The 21,277-nt window shown below is 47.9% G+C and overlaps 1 protein-coding gene across 5 annotated transcripts in view; it reads right to left on the bottom strand.

The window, feature by feature from the left end:
• Positions 1-212: 212 nt before the first annotated feature.
• The window catches only part of SRGAP3 (SLIT-ROBO Rho GTPase activating protein 3), a 238,205-nt gene continuing 217,140 nt past the window's right edge, over positions 213-21,277 (bottom strand). For 4 of the 5 annotated variants that reach the window (XM_019651075.1, XM_019651076.1, XM_019651078.1 and 1 more), the window contains 4 exons: positions 14,306-14,486; positions 12,459-12,608; positions 10,049-10,376; positions 213-5,686 (listed from right to left, as the gene is read on the bottom strand). In XM_019651075.1, the coding sequence (XP_019506620.1) occupies positions 5,273-5,686; positions 10,049-10,376; positions 12,459-12,608; positions 14,306-14,486 (1,073 nt within the window). In that variant the 3' untranslated portion in view covers positions 213-5,272. The remainder of the gene's footprint in view (positions 5,687-10,048; positions 10,377-12,458; positions 12,609-14,305; positions 14,487-21,277) is intronic. The other variant, XM_019651079.1, reaches the window with a different exon arrangement.

Raw genomic sequence — 21,277 nt, 5'->3', positions numbered from 1 at the left:
CAGCCCAAAGTTTGCTTTTTCAGTTAGCTCCACAGTTGAAGCAGCCATCCTTAGAACCTTGGCCTTCACCTTGTTGGATCTGAGCCAAAGGACATTTCGGGGACAGCTCCTGGGGGAAGCCAACAGTGTGGACTGCAGGGTGGGAACAACCCCCTGGAACCTCCCCACCCCCAATGGGCCACCTCACCCTTTCAAAAAGCCACAGGAGCGTGTTTGAGAAAAGTTAAGCTGTTTTATTTCACAGGATAGCTCCACATCAAACCAGCAGGCACCATCAGAATACGCGACAGAGGATCCAATCAGACACTCTATAGGACGGGCGTTCGGTTGTAAGGTAGAGAAACGATATCTGGAAGAGGGCAGCACTTCTCATCACGTGGGGACAGGTAACCAGCAATTTCCAAGGGCGGTTTCGGTTTGTTTTTTCCTGACAGTTTGGGGAGGAAAGAAACCAAAGGAAACAAAATAGACCAGCCACTCTGAAGCAATCAGAACCAAGCCTATTGCCAAACCGTGTAAACAGTCACACTGCCGGGAACAACAGCCTGAGCAGAAACTCTAGCAGAATCGACTTCCGTCTAAGGAAGGAAAAGTGCGCTCTGGTTGTTCTGGTTCAAGGAACAGTTTTGTTATTTGACTGGGACAGTTCACCGAGAGAAGAGGTGTCAGCAAGGGGCAGCGGTGGCCATTCGGCCAGTCCCAGAGGATGGGACAGTGGGACACTGGCAGATCAACCTCAGAGAGGCCAGGAGGACTCTGACCTGACAGTAAAGTCCCTTCTCTCAGCTCCCCTGGGCAGCTTTGGGTATGTGGAGAAGTCTCTACATGGCTGCTCAAAAGAGAGGAGACCCCAGAGAACCGGGGAAGTTGACATGAAACGTCAGCATTAGCTCTGCATAGCAGAAAATCAGCTAAGCAACACCTCGGCTCACCCCTTCCTGCCTTTTCCTCCCCGCCACTCCCCCCAAGCCCGACAGGACCCCACCATGGTTGTGAGCCAGCCGTTTTTCTTTCTGGGTTTCTCAGACGAATGAGGCATTTGCTCTAGTGTGGAACCGTGTGGATGTGTGAAAAGTCAGGAATAGAAAGACTGAGAGGAAGAACCACTGCATTAGTCCTGGTGGTTTTCCATCAGCTGTGTACGTGCACTGAGTGCCAAGTAACGATCAGGTCACAGGAAGTCCTCCGCATTCACGCCTCCTGAATGAGAAAGAAATATACCCAACAAGGCACTCCAAGGGCCTCCAACAGAGAAGCCAGGTCCTTGTCCAGGCCCTTTCCCACACTGGCTCCCTCTATGTGCCACAAACCAGTTCCGAAAGGTTTATAAGGCAGATCTTTGAACTGCTGGTGCCAGCCGGTAGCCAAAGGATGGCTCCATTTCCCTGTCTCTTCTCACTCCGATTTCTTCATTGAATAGAAACCTTTCATCCCTTAGGAATCCACTTCTCTCCTGCTCCTTGGCCTGGTGACCTTAGAGGACAGACTCCCAAGTGTAATGCCCACGCTTACAAGTCCCTCCCATTGTGCGCTCTGTCTGGGTTCAAAGGCGCTTCAAGGTGAGAAATCGTTAGCACTGAAAACAAGGAAAGGCAAGGATTTTTCATAGAATCCCACAGCTCAGAGCAGCTCTTTAAGAGGAAATGGGGGAATAAAGGGAGAGAGGGAGAGTGGGGTAGAAAGCACGGCTTCGTCTCAATTTTATCCGAGAAAGGTTTTAGCGGCAGCTGGGCCCCCGAGGCCCAAGAAACTAGACCAGGAAGGAATTGTCTTTGGTCAGTTTTAAATGAACATCTTGCTGGTTCATTCCTAAAACAGACTGAACATCGGTTACACATAAAGACAAAGGCATGACCTCAGGGTTAGTCGAAGGTTAAGAAAAGAAATCATTCAGTGAAGCCAAAAAAAAAAAATGCCCGTTATCGACGAACTAATCAGTTCAGCTTTCAGTAATGATGATGAACAAGTAAGTAAACACCACTTCCCCTTGTACAATTGGTTATATTGAGGACTACTAACTAGGTTACTACAGTTCCCTCACACTCACTGTACAGTTAGGTTTCTGGTATTTGTTTTTTGTGGTTTTTTTTTTTTTTACATTGATCTATCTACTAGGTGCAAAGATTTGGTGAGTGTCATTGGCTATAATTTAATTGTCGCCTTTTTAAAAATTACAGTTTCACATTTTAACAGTTACTTTCCAGCATTTAAGCAAATACAGCGATATATAGTGGACTAAGACAGGCAGGAGGCGGGACGAGGGTGCCAATGCTCCGTGACTATGGGTGGGACTGGGTGCCCATGGAGGGGGACCGAGCGAGACATGCAGAGTGCCAGGTGAGGAGGTGGGCAGTGGGGAGCAAAGGGTTTTTCCATTTGGTTCTGCGTCAAGGCTCAGATTTGGGGCTGGATAAGTAAGTGGTGAGTTTCTCTAAATGTGAACTCATCAGCCTATCCCCAGTGGAAAAACAGATGCTTAAAGAAAACAGCTACGGCTCTGCCTTCAGGTAATTCGGTGAAAGGCAGGTCCATTTCTAGGGAAGAAAAATGAAGTTAGTCATCAATTCAGAGGAAAAGTCACATGGTCTGTCTGACTGGTGTTATGGATATCAGGCAACAGGTCTGTCAACTCACATTTTCTCTTTTCATCTGTTAGTCATGGCAGAGAATGTTACATTTTGTGTGGACGGCTACCACAGTTAAGGTCTGGGAGGATCTGTGGGGTAGAAATGGGATGCCTTGTATCCTGGCTAGACAGCATAGCATCCTTGCAAACAAATGACTTTATGAGCCTGACGCAGCCCCCACTTTCAGCCATCTATTAAATCTTAGGCAAGTCACAGCACATCCCAAGGCCTTGCTTTCTTTCCTAGGCTATAAAATGGGGTTATTTTATATGCTCACAAAGGCAGAGGGCTCCTACCTAGTTCTGAGGTGTTTTCATTTCCAGGAGCTAAAAGAGAACAGTTGGTTCTAGGCAAAAAAAGGAAGGTCAAGTTTGTCCTTGGCCTCTCCCTGGCATTCTCTTTTGGCGCCCTTTCTTGAGTCTTCCGCCGCTCTCAATGCCAGCGCTCAGAAGAGGCAGGATGGCTAGCCACTCCCACACACTCAGGTATTAGAGACTCAGTAGGTGTAGTCACCTACACTCTAAGGTGTAGTCACCTGTTTATGGAGGACCAGCGGAGAAGACAAAACTTCATCCAATGGGGTGAAATGGTAATAATGGAATTTCAAGCATCAATAGGCAATATATCTGTAGGGCCGTGCTTCGGGGAGCTTATGAAGCTGATAGGAAAATTCCACTGCCCACTTCTCAAATGCCATTAGGAGGTTTCAAAAGGAAGGTCTTGGGTGGTTTCTGAGCGAAAAGACTTATTTTACTAATGACAATAAAAAAAAGCAATCGATTTGGCACAGCGCTTTCTAGTTTAAACAGCTTGCTCACTTACATTTTATCACTATTATCTTCGTTTTACGGAGCAGGAAACTGAGGCTCAGTGAGCTGCAGTGACATGCTCAGAGTGCCACAGCTCCCAAGTGATGGGGCTGGGACTCAAACACAGGACTTTTGACTCCAAACCACAGCCATGAACACACTTAGAAGCCTTGAGAAAGAGAAAGACATGAAGCTTGAGAACAAGAGGGAAGAAACCCTTGGCTTGGAATGAGGAGGGTGAGTAAATGTGGTCCCATTAGAAATTGATCTGTCTACGTTCCATAATCCAGAAACAGCCATCTCTGGAAAAGGAAGAGATCCAAAGGGGAAGTGAAATACAATCCAACGAGTGATCCAGAAGGGGCTTTTCCCAGCCAAGAGGCGGAAGCCTTGCTCGTAATCCTCGAAGATCGTGCACCCCAATTGTCTCACCATATTTTCAATTACATTAAATGCTTTGGAGGAGGCGAGTGGAAGGGAAGGGAAAGGAGAGGGAGGGGGCTATTTCACTTCCATAAACTCAACTGAAGCATTCTCTAGGACAGAAAGTGCCAAGGATTGCCTCTCCTCAGCCCCTGGTCTGAGCTGGGCACTTATGGTTCGTGTACTTTGTGCAAGAGGGCACCTGTCAAAGTGCGTCATGGCCTGGTTTTAAATTAAAACGATGTGACTCGAAGCCTCCTTGCCTGTTTAGTTCCAAATCTGACACAGTATAATTAGTAGAAAGAGGAAGAGAAAAAAAATTAAATATTTTGAAAATTGTATAAGTTAAACCTCTATAGTTACCAGAATAATTCCTACAGTGTTTCTAGGTTTTGAAGTGTTCCACATCCACTGTGGGTTTTTTTTCTTTTTTTTTGTTTTTTGTTATTTTTTTTTACTTTTTCCCAACCACACATACTGTGCTAAGATGGGGCTTAAGTTCTCACTCTCCCCTTTTTCTACATACAAACACAAGGATGCTGTGGTCAGGGGTCTTCTCACCAACATCCTCCCGTGCCGTTGCGGGTACAGTTGGCACTTGGCCTTCGGGTGGAAAGGCAGGGTCTCTGGAGTGGACAGGGGTGGGGAGTTATCCTGTGAAGGGTTCCCCACCTCTAGGAGCAGCCTGCTTGGGGTACTGCCTGCCCCGCCCTTCGTTTAGGGGCAGACTGTTCTGGAAGGCCACAACTTCTGGAGACAGGGAGAGACGGTTTTTGTTTTTTCTGCAGGTTAGTGGTATATTGCTTCATTCGCAGTTACTGTGGGCCTCTAAATTCTCCCAGAAAAGTTCCTGCAAATCCCACCAAATAACTCAGCGGGAGATGTTTGGTGGCATGGGTCTGAGGTAAATCTAAGTTTCATAAAAAGAAAAAGGAGATCCTATATACATTTAGTATGTGCGTCCAGATCTAGTATATGTATATAGATGCATAAATATATATATATACACACACCTACAGACACATACATACATATATATGTGTGTATATGTACACATATACACACATATATATGTATGTAGACAGAATGTCGAGGGAATAATTTTCCAGTGATGATACACAGGCGAAGCCATTTAACATTTTGCCACGATCTTAGGAAACACTCTAGTTGGGGCTGCTCCTGCACCTGCGCTCCTCTGGGCCTCTGTTTATACACACAAGGCCTGTGCGATTCATGTGGCTGGATGTGAGCTATGGCTAGTGTCTGGGCCTCAGCTCTGCACAGACACTCTTCTGGTCTGACCTTCTGGTCCCTGCTCAGCCAGGCTAGGAGCACTGGGAAGAACGTGGAAGTCACAGAGGTCGCCCTTGGTGTGCCACACTAGGCCAGGGCAGTGCCGCCCCATCCTGTAGGTCACATGGTGCCTGACTTGTCTGCTGAGCTGTTGGGGAACATCTTCTCGGTGGGCGTCACAGCCGGGCTGCCCACACCCGAGCTGCTGCTGCTGCTGGATCGATGCTGAACCACAGGCCGCACAGGCCGCATGGGGGGTGGGCGCAGCTGGGCGCCAGCTAGGCGGGCGGACAGGGCTGGCTTGAAGGTGGTCATCATCTCAGTGGAGGAGCTGCTGCTGCGGCGCATGGCGGCATCAGGGTCTCGGATGACGATGGTGTGCAGGGGGCTGGCGGGCTCCGAGCTGATGGGGCCTGGTGGGTTCTTCAGGGGCTCCAGGGTGTCCAGCACCACATCTGGCGCCTGCTTGACGGTGTTCTGCCTCTCGAGTTCCCGCAACTCGTGCAGAGCTGTGCTCATGGTCTTCTCGATGTCCTGGGGACAAACAGAGCTCTGGTCAGCACCGCATCTGGAGGCCTGGGGTACAATCCTTCCTCAGCAGCTTGTGGGCTTCTGAGGGAAGTTTCCCCAGGGGCCTGATGGCTGGGGTGGAGACTAACTCCCCAGGGCGTCCTATGACCAATTGGGGGAGTCCACGTGGTTATGGCCTGCACACTGTCTGCACAGGAAGCAGTCCTGACCTTCAGGCTACTGGTTAAGAAGGCAAGCTCCAGAGTCAGACAGACATGGGTTCAAATTCTGGCTCTGCCATTTCCTTGCTATGTGACTTAGGCAAGTTACCTCACCTCTCTGAGCCTCACAATCCTCATCTGTAAATGACCGATCATTAGAATACAGACCTCAGGGGCTTGATGAGTGTTTTAAATGATACGGTCCCTGTGAAGAGCTTGGCATGACACCTGGCACACTATAAGCTCACAAATCATGACAATCACAATGGCAGTAAAAGTTAACACTGAGCACCAAGCCAAGTCCTTTCCACGAATAATTCATTCAATCCTCATACTTATAAGGTAGGAACTACCATTAAGCGCATTTCACACATGAGGAAATGGAAGCCCAGACTGGTTAAGCAACTTGCCCAAGGTCACACAGCTAACTAGTAGCACAGTCCAAGTCTTGACCCAGGCAGTTTGTCTCCAGAGTCCATGCCCCTAACCATTATAACTATTATTTTTAAATTCTTCCCCATAGAAAAACTACTTGGAGGTTATATATCACAATGTTCACCCCAAAATGATGGGACTGTCACTTTCTACTCTGTGTTATAATCAGAAAATTTTGTTTTTTAAAAAAAAATGGAAATTTTAAAAAGCAACAAAAATCCTTGTCTGCCTAAATAATTCCTGGGGAAGATGTAGTATTTGAACTCACCAACATGAGAGTGCTTTGAAAGACACAGAGATTATGCCACGCCCAGGACCTCCTCCTGGTGAGCAGAGGGGCTATCCTGTCAGCCTGGGCCTCTCAACTTTCCAACTTCCCAAGGCCTCCATTCCCCCTCAAGCCAGAAGGGGGCGCTGGAGGTGGAAGTCAATATTTAACCCGGGAGCCTTTGGCTAGGGCATAGGGATGGGAACTTTGAACAAAGACTCTTCTGTTACTTCCTAGCCTCAGTCTCTGCACCATACTTCGTTTATCTGTTGGAAGCCCACATGTTTACTGTGAAGATGGAATGAGATAATGGATGTGATGAAGCTTTGTAAACTGACAGACAATGGGTTTTGAAGTCCCATTAGCCAGAGTCATTGGCTCAGATAGTGCTTTACAGGGACACCTCCACATCAAAAGATGCAAGAGAAGCTGCTCTGTCTGAGCTGGGCCAGAGCCCAACAGCTTGGCCACTGAGGGGACAATGAGGGATACTTCTTAAAACCACTGCTGGAAGGTCTGTGCACAATCTCAGTGACAATGATGACTATTAAGACACACTGCCCTGCTACCCTGAGGCAAATCTGGAAAATCTACATGTCTGGTCTGACCGATGGAGTTGCAGTCCTGGCCACCCCTCTACCCAACTATTTTTGTACCTCCTCTCCTCCCCCTGTCCAAAGGCAGCCTCCTGCCTGCCCTGGAGCCCCATCACAGGCTCCAATCTGGCCACAGTCAGGGTCCCAGCCTATCCTTTTTGCTTCAAGAAACTTGATAATTAGCTAATGGCTAATTAGCTAATATTAACACAAAGCTACTATTAGCTTTTATGATTCCCCATGACATTTTATCCTTTGCCCCATATCATTGGCTACTTTAAGAAGGGGCTTTTTGTGCCTTTATCCAAAAGGATTAGCTCTGGGGGAGTTTCCGCATGATGGGACAGATGGCAGGCCTTTCTCCATCTTTGCTCTATCCCAATCCTGCAGTGGTGAAGCCTGCTTTCCACACCCCACTCAGCTTAAATTATGTCCTCTATTGACATCACTTCTTTCTTTGTTTGCTCTACTCCAGCATGAGCTGAAAGGTAAAACTTTAATAAATAAAAAACAATTGCCCCCCCCCACCACCACCACCATCCCCACCATCCCCACCACTCTACCCTGGCAGAGTGGGAGCCAGAAGACGGAAAGCTCAGAGAAAGATCAGGTGAGTAGTTTAGGCACGAGCCTTGCATTAGTCTGAGAGGTGAGGCCGTAATCTCCAGAGTGGAGCTGCAGAGGTGCTGGGGGAGGACAGACAGCAGGGAGTGGCAGGGGAGGGGTAAGTGAGCACTTTTTACCTCCTTCCAACTTAGACCTTCCCACTTTGGATGGCAGTGTGGCAAGTTCCCCAACCTCTTCACTGGATTCAAAGCTAAGTCCTAAAGGACATTTTCCAACCAGAGTATTTGGGGGTAACTTCATCAACTACTTGGGATTTCCTGATCACAGCTCCCCTTTGTAGCCTGCAAAGTCAGTGCTCATCAGAGCCAATGCTGAGCAGGCTGGAGGCCAGCCAGTGTCCCCTTCTGGCTATTTACATGTTGTCTACCATGCATTCCTATTTTACCTCTGTCGCAAAAGGCTCTCTTGAATGGCAGCTATCAAATTAGAGAGTGTGTAGATATGTTTGCGAATGGAAAATGCATGCAGCATTCCCCAAGTGTCTTCTTTAGGTTTGTCTTGTGCTTTGTGAATAAAGCTCAAAGAAGTCTAGGTGAGGGGATGTACTCTGTTCTCTTTCTTGGAGATTTACAATGCACATCTACATATTTAAAGGTTCTAAAAAGGCTTGCAGACAAGCCATTCAGCCTTGTCAGAGCAGTATTCCCCAAACTTTGTTGACCACAAAGCACCTTTCTTCCCCCATTAACATCCTGTGGAATCAGTCTGCTGTGGGAGCTACTTTTGGAAACACTGGCCTAGACTGCATTTGATTCTTCATGTAAAGGGCTCTGGGCCAGGTCTCAGGGAGCCCATGCCCTATCATGGGCCTTGGTAGAGCTTCTACATGATGATGGGTGCTAAGTGATGTTCCCCAAGATAATGGCCTTTAAAAATGGACGGACCAGGGCCGGCCGAGTGGCGCGTTGGTTAAGAGCTGGCTTGGGACGCCAGAGGGCCCCAGTTCGGATCCCACATATGAGAGCCAGTGACACTGCTCTCTCCAGCTAAGATGCTGAACAACAGCTCAACCTGGAGCTGGGCTGCTGTGAGTCGCCGGTGACGGTGTAAGCTGCAGCCCCTGCTGCAGTGGGTTGCCATGGGCTACCGTGTGTAGCCAGCAGCCAGTGTGAGTGGCCAGCAGCCGCAGTGAGCGGCCGTCCAGAAGCCGGCGACTGATCTGCCTCACCCGGGAAGAGCACAATGATGGTGCCAACTTGGGCCAGTGAAGCAACATCCTCCACAACTAGACTGAAGAACATAAGGACAGCAACTTGTCTGTTCCCCTTCCCTCGATTCCCCAGCACTGTTCCCCTCCCCCAATTCCCCAATAAAATCTTTAAAAAAAAAAAATGGACGGACCAGCAGGTTGTGTGGCTCCTCTGAGGGACCCATGCCAAGGTGCTGATCTTCAGAGAGCCCTCGGGAGTGAGCATCAGGACATGGGGCCAAGCTAGACCCTGCAAGTGTGAACAAGAATCCCAGTTGCTGGGTGAGTTGTTCATCCAAACTTTTAAAAACCTTAGATAAAAAAATACCAACAACTTGAAGCACTTCAGAAGAGCCTGGAACATTCTTTCCTTCCAGCTTCAGCTATTTACTCCTACCTATCCTTTGTATCTCAGGTCACATCCTCCCCAGGGAAGTCTCTCCCTGCCTAGGAGCAACCCCCACATTGTAGGCTCTCAAAAGACCATGTACCACTCATTTAAGGCACCTAACCCGGTTGCCATTTCACAGCTGTGTGTGTTATTAGTGGATGTCCCGTCTTCTCTAAATTGTAATCTCCGCGTGGGCAGGACCTGGATCCATTTTAGGTCATCACTGTGCTCTCAATGCCTAGCACAGTGATTGTCACACAATAGATGATCAATCAATATTTGTCAATGAATGAAATGAATGAACAAACGAATGAATGAATGAATGAATGACTCAGTCATGCCATCTTGTGGAGTCACTTGTCATTACTACATCCCCATTATGCAGCCTACCCCCGGGGCAGGGATCCTCAGCCCTGGAGACTGGGGGGGGGGGGGAAGGTCTTCAGTCTTCATAGGATCCCTAGCCAGCAGCTGCACCCATCCAGCTTCTACGGGGAAGGCCAGCAAGCAACTGGAAGCCAGCTCGCTATCTAGCTTTGCTCTGGCTTAGTCTTGAGCCTGGCATGAAGGGCAAAGTGGCTCTCCGGTCCTCAGGCGCCCACCCTGCTGCCCCTTTTGGGGCTCTCAGCCAGCCCAGCCTGCTTCCCGTTGGCCCTTACTTCTGCCAGGGCCTCGGCCTCCAGGGACTTGTGGTCCCCCAGGCTGCTGTGCCTGGTGGAGCCGCACGTCGACCTCATTGAGTGCCCTTCCGAGAGCGCTTTCTTGTCAGGGTAGTTGATGCTGCCGGCGCTCCCGAACGTCGCCATCCTCCGCTTCTCAGGGCTCTCGATCCTGCCCCGGGTGAGGGGGATTTTGTGGGGGCTGCTGGGGCAGGCGGCGGCCCGGGGCGGCGTGTCTATGCTGGGGCCCAGGCCCCGGGGCGGACTGTGCATGTCGCCCCCGCTTCGGCGCCTGGGGATGGCCGCTCCATCGGATCGTAACCGCACTCTGCAAAGGAGCCAGGGGGCGGGGCATGGGGCAGAGGTCAACCCTGGCACGTCTCAGGATGGGCCAGCCAACCCCCAGGCCACGCATTCCACTCTAGTCTAGGGAGCGGTATAGTAAAGCCTCCTTCAGCCAGACTCCGCAATTCCACAAAGAAAACGCCGGCTGAGCATGGACCTCAGCGGCAGGGGGCAGGCTTAATCTGTACAAACGAAGGAATCAGAGTTTTCTGCTTCCGAGCTGCAGATGGCGGTGGTGGTAATTACACAATGAATGTCCGCTATGTGTTAAGTCAACCAGGAGGATTTCAACCTGGGAATGGTTTGGCGATGGTTAGTTGGGTTCTTAAGTGGTTCAGACATTTCCATGATGTCAAAGGGCTTCTAATTGGTCTGAAGCATTGAGGCTTGACTGTACCAAAAGTTACCAGCTCCCTGCAAGCACAGGAGGGGCCCCCTGGGAACTGAACACATGCCAATGTTGTTACCCACCCCAATCTCCCCAGCAAAGGCCTACTTCTATGAGGCTCTTCCAGCTCTTGGGAAAACAGTCATTCAAGAGGGAAAAGTGCATTCTTGAACATGCATCTGGACACCTTTCACCCCTTAGGGAGGTGCTGGTGGAGTGAGAAGGGAACTAGAGTGTCTTTCAGGAGGGCGAGTCCTTATCCTGTCTGTCACAGACTTTTCCTGTGTCCTCTTTCAGACCCATTTTATTGCTGTGAAATGGGCATAATATTCCTTGTCCACCTATCAAGGAGGTTCAGTGGGTGTGAAAGCACTTTAAAGATAAAAGGTTCTCCCACAGGAGATCTTGTCCCATCCTATAGAGGTCACCAAAGATTATAAGACCGCGGTGAGGGAAGTCTGAAAGTGGCGAGGGGATAAAAAACAAACAAAACAAAACAAAAAAACACAGTGTGGAATGGATTGTGACCAGGGGATCAGGTTCAATTGGGTCAGCAGCACTTTAGATCTTAATGCCACCAGCCAAGCTAAGCACCGCCTGTGGGTACCCCAACAGGACCAAAGCAGAGGGGTTGGAGAGAAAGAGGTGTTGAGAAAGAAAGAAGAAGGAGAAAGTAGATGAGGGAGGGAAAAAGGAGAGGAAAATTGAGGCAGGAGAAGATACGGCCACCCCAGAAGTCAAGGGACCGTGACTTTGTCATCTACTTTCCCCAGTCTTCCACTCCTCCCCTCCTAGTCTATCATCTATCACAGTGACCCGACCTGTTTGCTGAACTGAATAGAATATGTTGGAAAAAGGCACTGGGACTTCTAAAATAAATTCATAAACGTATGCTCCTATTATGACTGATTTTTTTGGCTCTATCTCCAAGTACCCATATGTGTGGGTGGATCCCATGACCTCTCCAGCAAGAAAATGAAGAATATGACATTTTGAGAATCCGATTAAGAAAACAGTGAGAAACTGTCAGCCTCTTTTCCTTTTCTTTTCTTCTCTTTTCCTTATTTTATTTAAAAAAAAAAAACCTAAACAACCACATACTTTGGGCTATACTCATATGCAGAGTAAGGAGCACAGCTCCTTGCCTCCCAGAAAGGTCATGTGACACAGCCCAGCCCACACATGGGGAGTGAAGAAATTGGCAAATGTGTTCCCACCAGATAAGTGGGTGGAGTTGAGTGTCAATTTCCCCCACATCGGAGGGGGTGTGAATTTTCTGTTTATGTAGCACACTTCAGGGAGTATGTGAGCTTTAAATTTTTAAATATAACAATTTGGGGTGTGGAAGAGGTGCAAGAACTAAAGAGAAGTTGGAAAAATACTTGCCAATTTGAAATCCCCATTTATTATTTTAAATAAAAAGCAATGATTTGCCAATATATATCTTTCCTCCTCTTTCATCACGTCCCTCCCCCCCACCCCCCAAGCTGGATCGGTATACGCCTGGCATGCTTGGGCCAGGTTCAGCCAGCCCGCCCAGATGTGCCCAATATCACATCATGTGGGGAACAAGGGGCCACGGCAGCCTGCTTCTCTCCCTCTTGCCCTCTTGCTTCTCCCAAATCAGACGTGAATGGCATAGCACTAGCAGGAAAAAAATGAATCCGCATTTCCTACCGGCCCATCACCCCACCAAAGCCATAATCCGAGATGTGCTCCGTGGGGGACTGGAGGTCGTTTTTGGAGGAGGCCTTGTCATCCAGCAGTGGCCCACTGCTGGCCTCGCTATCCGCCTTTTGGCTCAGGCTGTCTGAGAAGGCATCATCCCTGGGGAAAAAGATAGGTGTGAATTGGGAGTGCTTTGCTCCAGAGGCCCCAGGACATGCAGGGCTCCTCGAGACCTGTCTGAGGGGCTGGGTCAACACACACCTCATGGTTCATTTACGCCAAAAGCTCAGAGAGAGCCACTTCCCACCATGCCCTTACTGCCACGCACATCCACAGCCACGCTTCTAAGTCAGTTTCGTCAGCAGGACTTCCTCCTCTGCCCCACCACCCCATGCCACCTTCACCTCTCCCCTCCTCTACACTCTCCTTCTTTCCTAGGCTGCTCCAGTGAGGACAAGCTAAATGCTAGAGGGTGTATTGGAGAAATAGGGGCAGGAGCCTGCAAGCTGGGCACTGAGTGCTGAGTCTTCATGTGGCTCCAGGGGAAGCAGTTTAGGGCTAAGCAAGTGAGGAAGAAGGTGCCGCCATCCCTCACCTCCTCACCCAGGGCTTGGGACAACTGTGAGGTGGCTCAAGCTTGTTGGGGTGCCCTGCCAACCTCCTTCCACTGCCCTCTCCCTTCCAGTGCCCTGTCCCTGCCCACAGAGGCCTAGGGACATCAGAGCACCAAGGGCCCTCCACTGTGGCATTCATCTTGGGGTTTGCCTCTTCCAGACGTTTCTCTGGCTTCAGCCCATCCCCTCTGCTATCAAACCTTATGCTTCTGGCCCCCTTCACTTGAGGTCTAGCTTGGTGGCTGCTTCCTCAATAAATCAGTTCCACCTGAGCCTGACAGGAGCTCAGAGGAAGTGTGTGTACAGGAACCTTCAATGGCTTTCAAGGAATGGAAGATATAGTCTTTCTGAGCTTTCTAGTAAGTAGGTCTAGTATTTGGGATCTAGGAATTTTTTTTTCTTTTCCTAGGAGCTTTTTTAATGCCTAAAATTGTTTAAAAGAAAATAGATACAGAGAATAGATTGGTGGTTGCCCAAAATAGGTGGGCGGTGGTGAGTAGGCAAAACAGGTAAAGGTAGTTGAAAGGTAGAAACTTCCAGTTATAAGATAAATAAACCACAGGGATATAATGCACAGCATGGTGACGACAGTTAACACTGTATTGCATATTTGAAAGTTGCTAAGAGAGTAGCTCTTAAAAGTTCTCACCATACAAAAAAAATTGTCACTATATGTCATGGTGGATGTTAACTAGACTTATTGTAGTGATCATTTGCAATACGTAAAAATATCAGATCATTATGTTGTATACCTGAAACTAATGTTATATGCCAGTTTTATCTCAATAAAAAAAAATCATCCTCTATTAACTCGAAATGAGGGGATGATTGTTTCTACCCCCCGAGTGAGCCACCTCGGGGGTGGAAGATGCTGAGCAGTGAAGGGGGTGGAGGACTGGCCACTGGCTGCAGGGAAGGCCAGGAAGGTGGAGGTATGTGGCAAGATCACTGGACACTGGGAACCATGGTGGGTGATGAATGCCCTGGAGGCTGTCAGGTGGGTCAGGATGGTGGGCCAAGGGCACCAAAGGCTGTCTCTGTGTACTCTGAAGCATGAGCAATTTGCTTATTTGTTCAAAGGATCACCATTAAGGGGAAGTTAGAAATAACCCATTCTTACAGAAGACAAAGCGTATTATATCAGGGGGAGCACATCCTTGGCATGCAACTCAGCATTCCCCTTCCTATGCCCATTCCAGACATCACTAATTCATTACGGCACTCTTCACCGCTCCCACTCACATGTCTTGTACGACTATGTACTGATGGGGGATGAGTCCATCCACGCCGTTGTGACGACCCTCCCACCAGTCCTCTGAGGCGCGGTGGTACAACAGCAGTGAGGCCCCCTTCTTGAAGGACAGCTCACGCGGAGACCGCCCCACATAGTCAAATTTGGCGATGGCCTCGATCTGTTCCACTTCTAGAAGGAAAGTAAGGAGAAAGAGCATCCATAAGATCAGCAGAAGGGCAGTCCAGGCGCCTTGCTCAGATGGCACTGGCTTCTATGGGGCAGCCAGAAAGCAAGCCTGGTGAAAAGAGCATGGACTGGGGTTCACAACACTGGGGTTCTAGGCTTAGATCTGTCCCCCATGCCTGTGACCTCAGGCAGGCCATCTAATTTCTCAAAATGGAAAGTGGGGGCTGATAGGCCATATCCTTATTGTCCACTGCCCCTCTTGTTCTCTACTTTTTAAATTTATTAAAACAATATGATAAGAATTTTTTTTTTCTTTTACCCCTTACTATGAGTTCTGTTTCCATTTTTCCACAAACCGTTTCCCTCTTTGTCCACGTAACAGCACTTTTAGTGGGTCTTACCTTTTGGGAAGTCAAATAGATGGTGTGTGTGGACTCCCATCTATGCAAAATGAGGTACACAATTTTTAAGGGTTCTCAGAATTCTTTAAGGTTTCCTGAGAGCTCAATGTTATGGACTGAACTGCGCCCCCCAAAATCCATATGTTGAGGCCATAACCCCCATGATGATACTTTTAGGAAGTAACTGGGGTTAAATGAAATTGAAAGGGTAGGGCCCTCAAAGGACTGGCGTCCCTCTAAGAAGAGGGAGAGGCACCAGAGATCTCTCCATCTCTCTCCACATGCGCACAGAGGAAAGGCCACATGAGGACACAGAGAAGGGAGCTGGCTACAAGCCAGGAGGAGAGCTTCCCCAGAAACCAACCCTGATGGCACCTTGATCTTGAACTTCCAAAGCCTCCAGAACTGTGAGGAAATAAATTTCTGTTGTTCAAGCCACCCAGTCTGTGGTAATCCGTTATGGCAGCTGGACCTGCTACACACTCATGCATGGACTTAATTTGGTGGGAGGGAGAATTGTTACTGGGGCTATAGCTCAAGCATATCTCTTTGCACACAGATATTTACCCATCAAACATTTACTGGTCTCTGGTCAGTGACAGGCCCTGACTGAGTTATGCAATGAGGATGTGGCTCTTGCCCTTGAGGTACTCCTGCTGCCCAGCTCTGCCACCTCCTGTCTGTGCAACCTCAGGCAGGTTACATAACATCTGTACAACTCAGCTGCCTTATCTGTAAGGGTCGTTAGGAGGGTTCAAAGATAATGCATGGAAGTGCACAGCATAGCACAGACATACATTAGGTATTCAGTTGATAGCGGCTCTCAGGATTATGATTATAATTACTAAGGGCTTCAGCCTATGGGGTAGGTCCAGACAAGAAATCTAAGCTGCAGAGAGCTTAAGCAGTTTCCCCAAGACCATACAGCTAAAGATGTTTAGAAAGGAGACTTTGGGGGGAGCAGGGTGTTATGCCTACAATTCATTTAACCTGCGTTATAGTTTATACCCTAAGAAGTGCCCACACTTGATAGAAAACTGATTGTGTATAGGTGTTAATGTGTTTCTATTTTAAAACAAACACAAAGATGTTTAACATTATAAAAATAATATGTATAGCTACATGAAATTCTAATAGAATAAAAGAGTAACAAAAGTGACCTCTGCTCTCTCTAGCCAGCAGATACCTTCCCTACGCTGAGCTTCCCAAGCCCTTCCATGGGACTCCCTGTCTGCTCCATTCCTGGTGGGTTATCATGTGTCTGTCCATCCAGCTATTCAGCTGTCCATCATGGACTTAAGTCCAGAACACCTGGATTTGCTGCTTTGTAGCTGTGACCTTAGACAACTTATTTCGCCTTTTTAAGCCTCAGTTTCCTCATCTGTAAAATGGGAATGAATAGTAATAGCACCTATGCCTTATAGGGTTGTTATGAGGATTAAATGAGTTACTATACACAAAGTGCTTGCAACAGTGCTGGGCACATAGTTAGCTCTATATGAGAGCTAGCTTCTACCAGAGCTGATAAACCTCTAAGGGCCACAAGCAGCATGGAAAATCAAAGAGTAGCGGGAGGAAACCCCTTTATTCACCTCCCCCAAGAATCCCCACCACATTCACGCACCAGGGCTCCCCGTGTAAGCAGCTGGCTCAGGACAACCATGCCGGTGCCCCTGTGAGAGGCAGTGGTCTTCGGATGTACCCAGTCCTCAGTGCCTGGGACAGCCTCCTCCTGGGCGCTGGCTCAGACAGTGAAGTCAGCTTTTTTCAGCTGGCTCCCTGACAAATGTCTTTAAATGCTATCCTAACACAGTTGATGCAAAATGACAGCACAGCTAAATGGGTCAAATTAACTCAGCTCTTGACTCAGAGTCACCTTCTCAGTAAAGCGGGGAGATCTCTGTTCTCTCTGCTGCATCTTGGACTCTGCCGCCCAGCCATGTGCTCGCACTGCCTGCTAACCTAGCCTCAGAGACAGAAAGGCCAGAGGGTTTGCAGACCAGGAGGGGAACCTGGCCACCTGCGTGCTTTTACCCCAGCGCTTCCTTTGAGCAGATTCAACTGATAAAGAAGCTGACCTGAGCAGAGGTTTTCTCATGCTAGGAGGAGCACAAAGAGGCGGGGCTTCTACTTCTTGCCTTTTCCATCTCCAGAGCCTCCAGCAATCACTAAAGTCATCCAGGGCTGGGGGTAAGGGCTGGTAGTGGGGAGATCAAGAAGGAGTTGAAAATGCAAGGGGAAGAAAAAATGGGAGGAACAGAGCTGAACCACAAACTGAGGGTGAACACGTGTGTTTGCAGATGCCATTATATAAGTGTGTGTGGTAGAAACGATGATAATAGCTACCATTTATTAAGAAATCTATTGTTTGGATATATCATACCTAAAATAGAATATGTGATTCTCCCCCTTACCACTCTCCCACACTCCCCTTCCCAAACTTACTAAGTGCCTCATCTTCCCCATTAGGAAACAGAACCACCTTGCTCTCTGGCTCAGGCCAAAGCCTTGCCAATGCTCTTGAGCATCTCACTCCTAATCCATCAGCAACCCCTTCGGACTGTCTCCTAAGTTTGACCAGTCTCACTGCCTCCACTGTCACCACTTTCCCTCCCCCTGGCCTCCTTGCTTTCATTCTTACTTGGGGAGCCATTTCTTCCCACAGCAGCCAGAAGGATCTTTTAAAATCATATATCAGATCATGAAAATCTCTTGTTCAAATCCCTCTGCAGGCTTCCCATTGTGCCTGAAAGAAAACCCAAATGTCTTCTCCTGGTTTCTGAGGCCCTCCATGCTCTGGACCCCGGGGGCCTCCGCAGCGTCATCTCTCCCTCACGCAGTCTGCTCCGGCCTCACTAGCCTTCTTGATGCTTCTGCTCCCACATCATATTATGACAGTTTTCAAATACTAAGTGAAGCTGAAAGAGTGTTACAGTGGACATGCACATACCCACCATATCAATTCTACTATTAACATTTTATTATACTAGCTTGATCACATATCTATCCATCCCTCTATCTATTCATCCATCCATCTATCCATCTTATTTTTAATGAATTTTAAAATATGGTGCCCCCTAATCACAATAGCATACACGTTCACAGAGCCTTCTTGATCCTTTTAAAACAGGCCATGCTTTTTCCTGTCCCAGGGCCTTTGCACTTGTTACCGCCTCTTCCTGGGATGTCCTGCATGCATTCACAGTCAACAAATACTTATTGACCATTGGGTGCCATTTCTTAATTTCATTCAAGTCTGTACTCAAAAGCCATTGCCTCAGCAAGGCCTTTCCTGACCACACATGACAACAAAAGCACCAACTATCAACTGGCTCTAATGCCTTCTCTTTCTTAATGCTTCAGAGCACTTATCACAACCTGAACTTACATGTGTGCTTGTGCGCCAAGTAGCTTTGAAACTTTTTACCGTCAATCTTTCCTACTAAAATGTAAGCTCCATTAGGACAGGGATTTTATATTTTATTTCCTGCTGTTTCCCCACTTCTAGAACAGTCCCTGGGATGAGTAGGCACTCAATGCATATTTGTTACATGTATGAACAAATTAAGCTTTTACTATGAGCTAATTATTCTTATATGATCACATTTAATCCTCACAATATCTGCAGTACCATTTTACAGATGAGGAAACTGAGGCTGGGTTGAAATGATGTGTCACACAAGGGGTGAGTCAAACAAGTAGGCAGTGATGAGCTGAGATCTAAGCCCAGGCCCCAGGTGTCATTATAGAGCCTTCCTGGTGTTTTTAAAACATGCTAAGTTGATTCCTGCCCAGGACCTTGATATCTACACAGTGTAAACATGAATACACATCTGTACCATGCTGTGTGTTTGATATTCAATTTAACTCCTGCTGAATGAGAGGGTAGTGTTGCCAAGTAGGTACCCTATGGGCTCCACAGTGAGTGAAGGGATGGAGAGGCCAGCCCTTGAACTGATGGAAAGGTTGAGGGCTGTCCACGAAGGGCCTGGCTGGAACCCCACTTTAGGGCAGTCCTCCAGGAGCACAGCAGTCACAGGGTTGGACAAGGACTGGAAGGGAAAGGCTGGAGGCGAAGGGAGTTCAGTGGCTGTTACAACAGTCTGGGCCTGACACGGAGATGAAAAGACATATTGGAGCTTTCCTTTAATTTCACAGTGTGATGGCTACACATTTTACAAGTCCCATACTGATGATCCTTCTCTACCTACCACCCGATAGGAAGCTCAGATGCTCCTCTCTAATGATGCCACACCGGAGGACACTTTTTTAGGTCAGGAACTCTGACTGTATGGGAGAACAGGTGGCTCCACTCCTCTCAATACCACTTCACTACCCCACCCCCCATCCCCCACACTGTCTCTGAAGAGAGAATACTGATCTCATTAGGCCAGTGTATTAAAGGCCATGGTCACCATGTTAAAGGTTGGGAACATGGATGTACCCTTTCTTCCCTCTCATCTTCTCTGCAACAAAAGTAATGACATCACCTAGGGCCTGTCCATAGGTTCCCTCTTTTCTCCTCTTCTCACTCATGACCTTGGGTTCTTTCATTGCCTTGGGCTGTAGCACCAGCTAGTATTAAGATTTAGATTTTGTTTTACAGGAAAAGAGAGAGATTGACCTGGCATGACAGTGTAAGATCTGCTGATCCATTCCCCTGTGAAACTTTGAAAAATACAAAACAAGCAAACAAACAAACAACCATTGAAAGTATCTGGAAATGGCCCTAAGGGTAAACAGCAAATAAACATCTATTCAATAAAATCTATGAAAATTCAGTAAGAAAGGCGAGAATCTGTGAACTTTGAACCACTTTGAACCCTCCCTCCACCAGCCCCCCCCCCCCCACCGTCTCCAAGCTCAGGGAGGCAGAGACTCTACTCCACACTGCCGAGCAGTAAGAAACAGAAGGCTTCCTCTCCCCCAGCTTCCAGGTGTCAGGCTTTCTTCCCAGGGTGGGCAGGAGATCGGATTTATCATGCTGCCCCCAGCCACCTGTTGCTGGGGCTAAGTCCCAGGCGAGTACAATAGGAACGTTAGAACTCCCTCTTCCACCAACTCTCCCTCATGGAATGGAAGTCCTAGACCCTGTACCCCTGAGGATAACTGGGGCCCTGAGCACCCGTGCCCCAGTTCATGAGGCGATGATTCCGTGTGAGGAGAGGCAAACTGAGGGGACCTCAGGCTGCTGCCTGCCCCTCCACAAAGCCTCAGCTCCTAGAGTGAGGGTGTTCCTCAGAGGTTTGCCATTGTCCCTCACTCCAGAGCTGTACCTCAGAGATTTGGTCTAGGGGAAGAGGCAGGCTATAAAATAGCTGCTAATCTCGCCCCAGAGGAATTTTTATTTGCAACAGAGCTTAAAGTTCAAGCCTAAGGGTGCTCTCTAGAAGAGTGGAGGTTGTGGTGAAAAGCACTTGGGGGCAGGTTCAGGAATCTAATGAAGATACAGCCTAGATTGTACGCTGGCTAGTTTATAAGAGATAACCAGGGACTAAGACAGCTGAGAGGAGCCTTCTTGGGGTCAGAATACATAGCAAACACTGACCTCAGAAACTATTCGTTCAAAGGAGACAGAATTCGATTGGATTAGTTTGTAGAATGATTTATGACTGAGGACAGTATTCATAAGAATAGAGCAAAACATCCAGCAATTAGTGGAGTTTAACAGTGGATGTGGTCAGGGAAAGAGAACCCTACCAAAAGCACTGTCATTCCAGGGTGACTGTGGGCATATGCAAAATAGTTTCTCTCTGAGAACTAACATCAGGCTTAACGCCATGTATATGGAAGAATGGGAGAGGGAGGGGAGAATAGACTTCACTGAAATAATCCAGCCAGTCACTAAACAAATAGCAAAAATAAGACCCAAAGGGTAGAGACCAGTACCCAGAGTTGTAACAATATGTTATCTAAAATGTCCAGCTTCCAACAACAACAAAAAATTACAAGGCATGCAAAGAAACAGAAAGTATGACCCATACACTGCGGGTAAAAAAAACCAGACAACAGAAACTGCCTGTTAGAATGACCAGATGTCAGACTTTAACAGAAGACTTCAAAGTAGCTTTATAAATATGTTCACAAAACTAAAGGAAACAATGCTTAAAGAAGTAAAGGAAGATATGATGACAATGTCAAGTCAAAAAGAATATCAATTAAAAAAAGAATATCAATAAAGAGAAATTATAAATTTAAAACATGAAATTCTGGAATTGAAAAGTACAACAATTAAAATTATGAATTTACGGGCCGGCCAAGTGGTGCGTTGGTTAAGAGTTGGCTTGGGACGCCAGCTCTGAGCAGCAGGGCCCCAGTTCAGATCCCACATGAGGGCCAGTGACACTGCCCTCTACAGAGCTAAGATGGTGAACAACAGCTCTGTGAGTTGCC

This window comes from Hipposideros armiger, unplaced genomic scaffold (genome assembly GCF_001890085.2).
Source record: "Hipposideros armiger isolate ML-2016 unplaced genomic scaffold, ASM189008v1 scaffold_152, whole genome shotgun sequence".
Lineage (NCBI taxonomy): Eukaryota > Metazoa > Chordata > Mammalia > Chiroptera > Hipposideridae > Hipposideros > Hipposideros armiger.
This window is presented reverse-complemented; position numbering and strand designations above follow the sequence as displayed.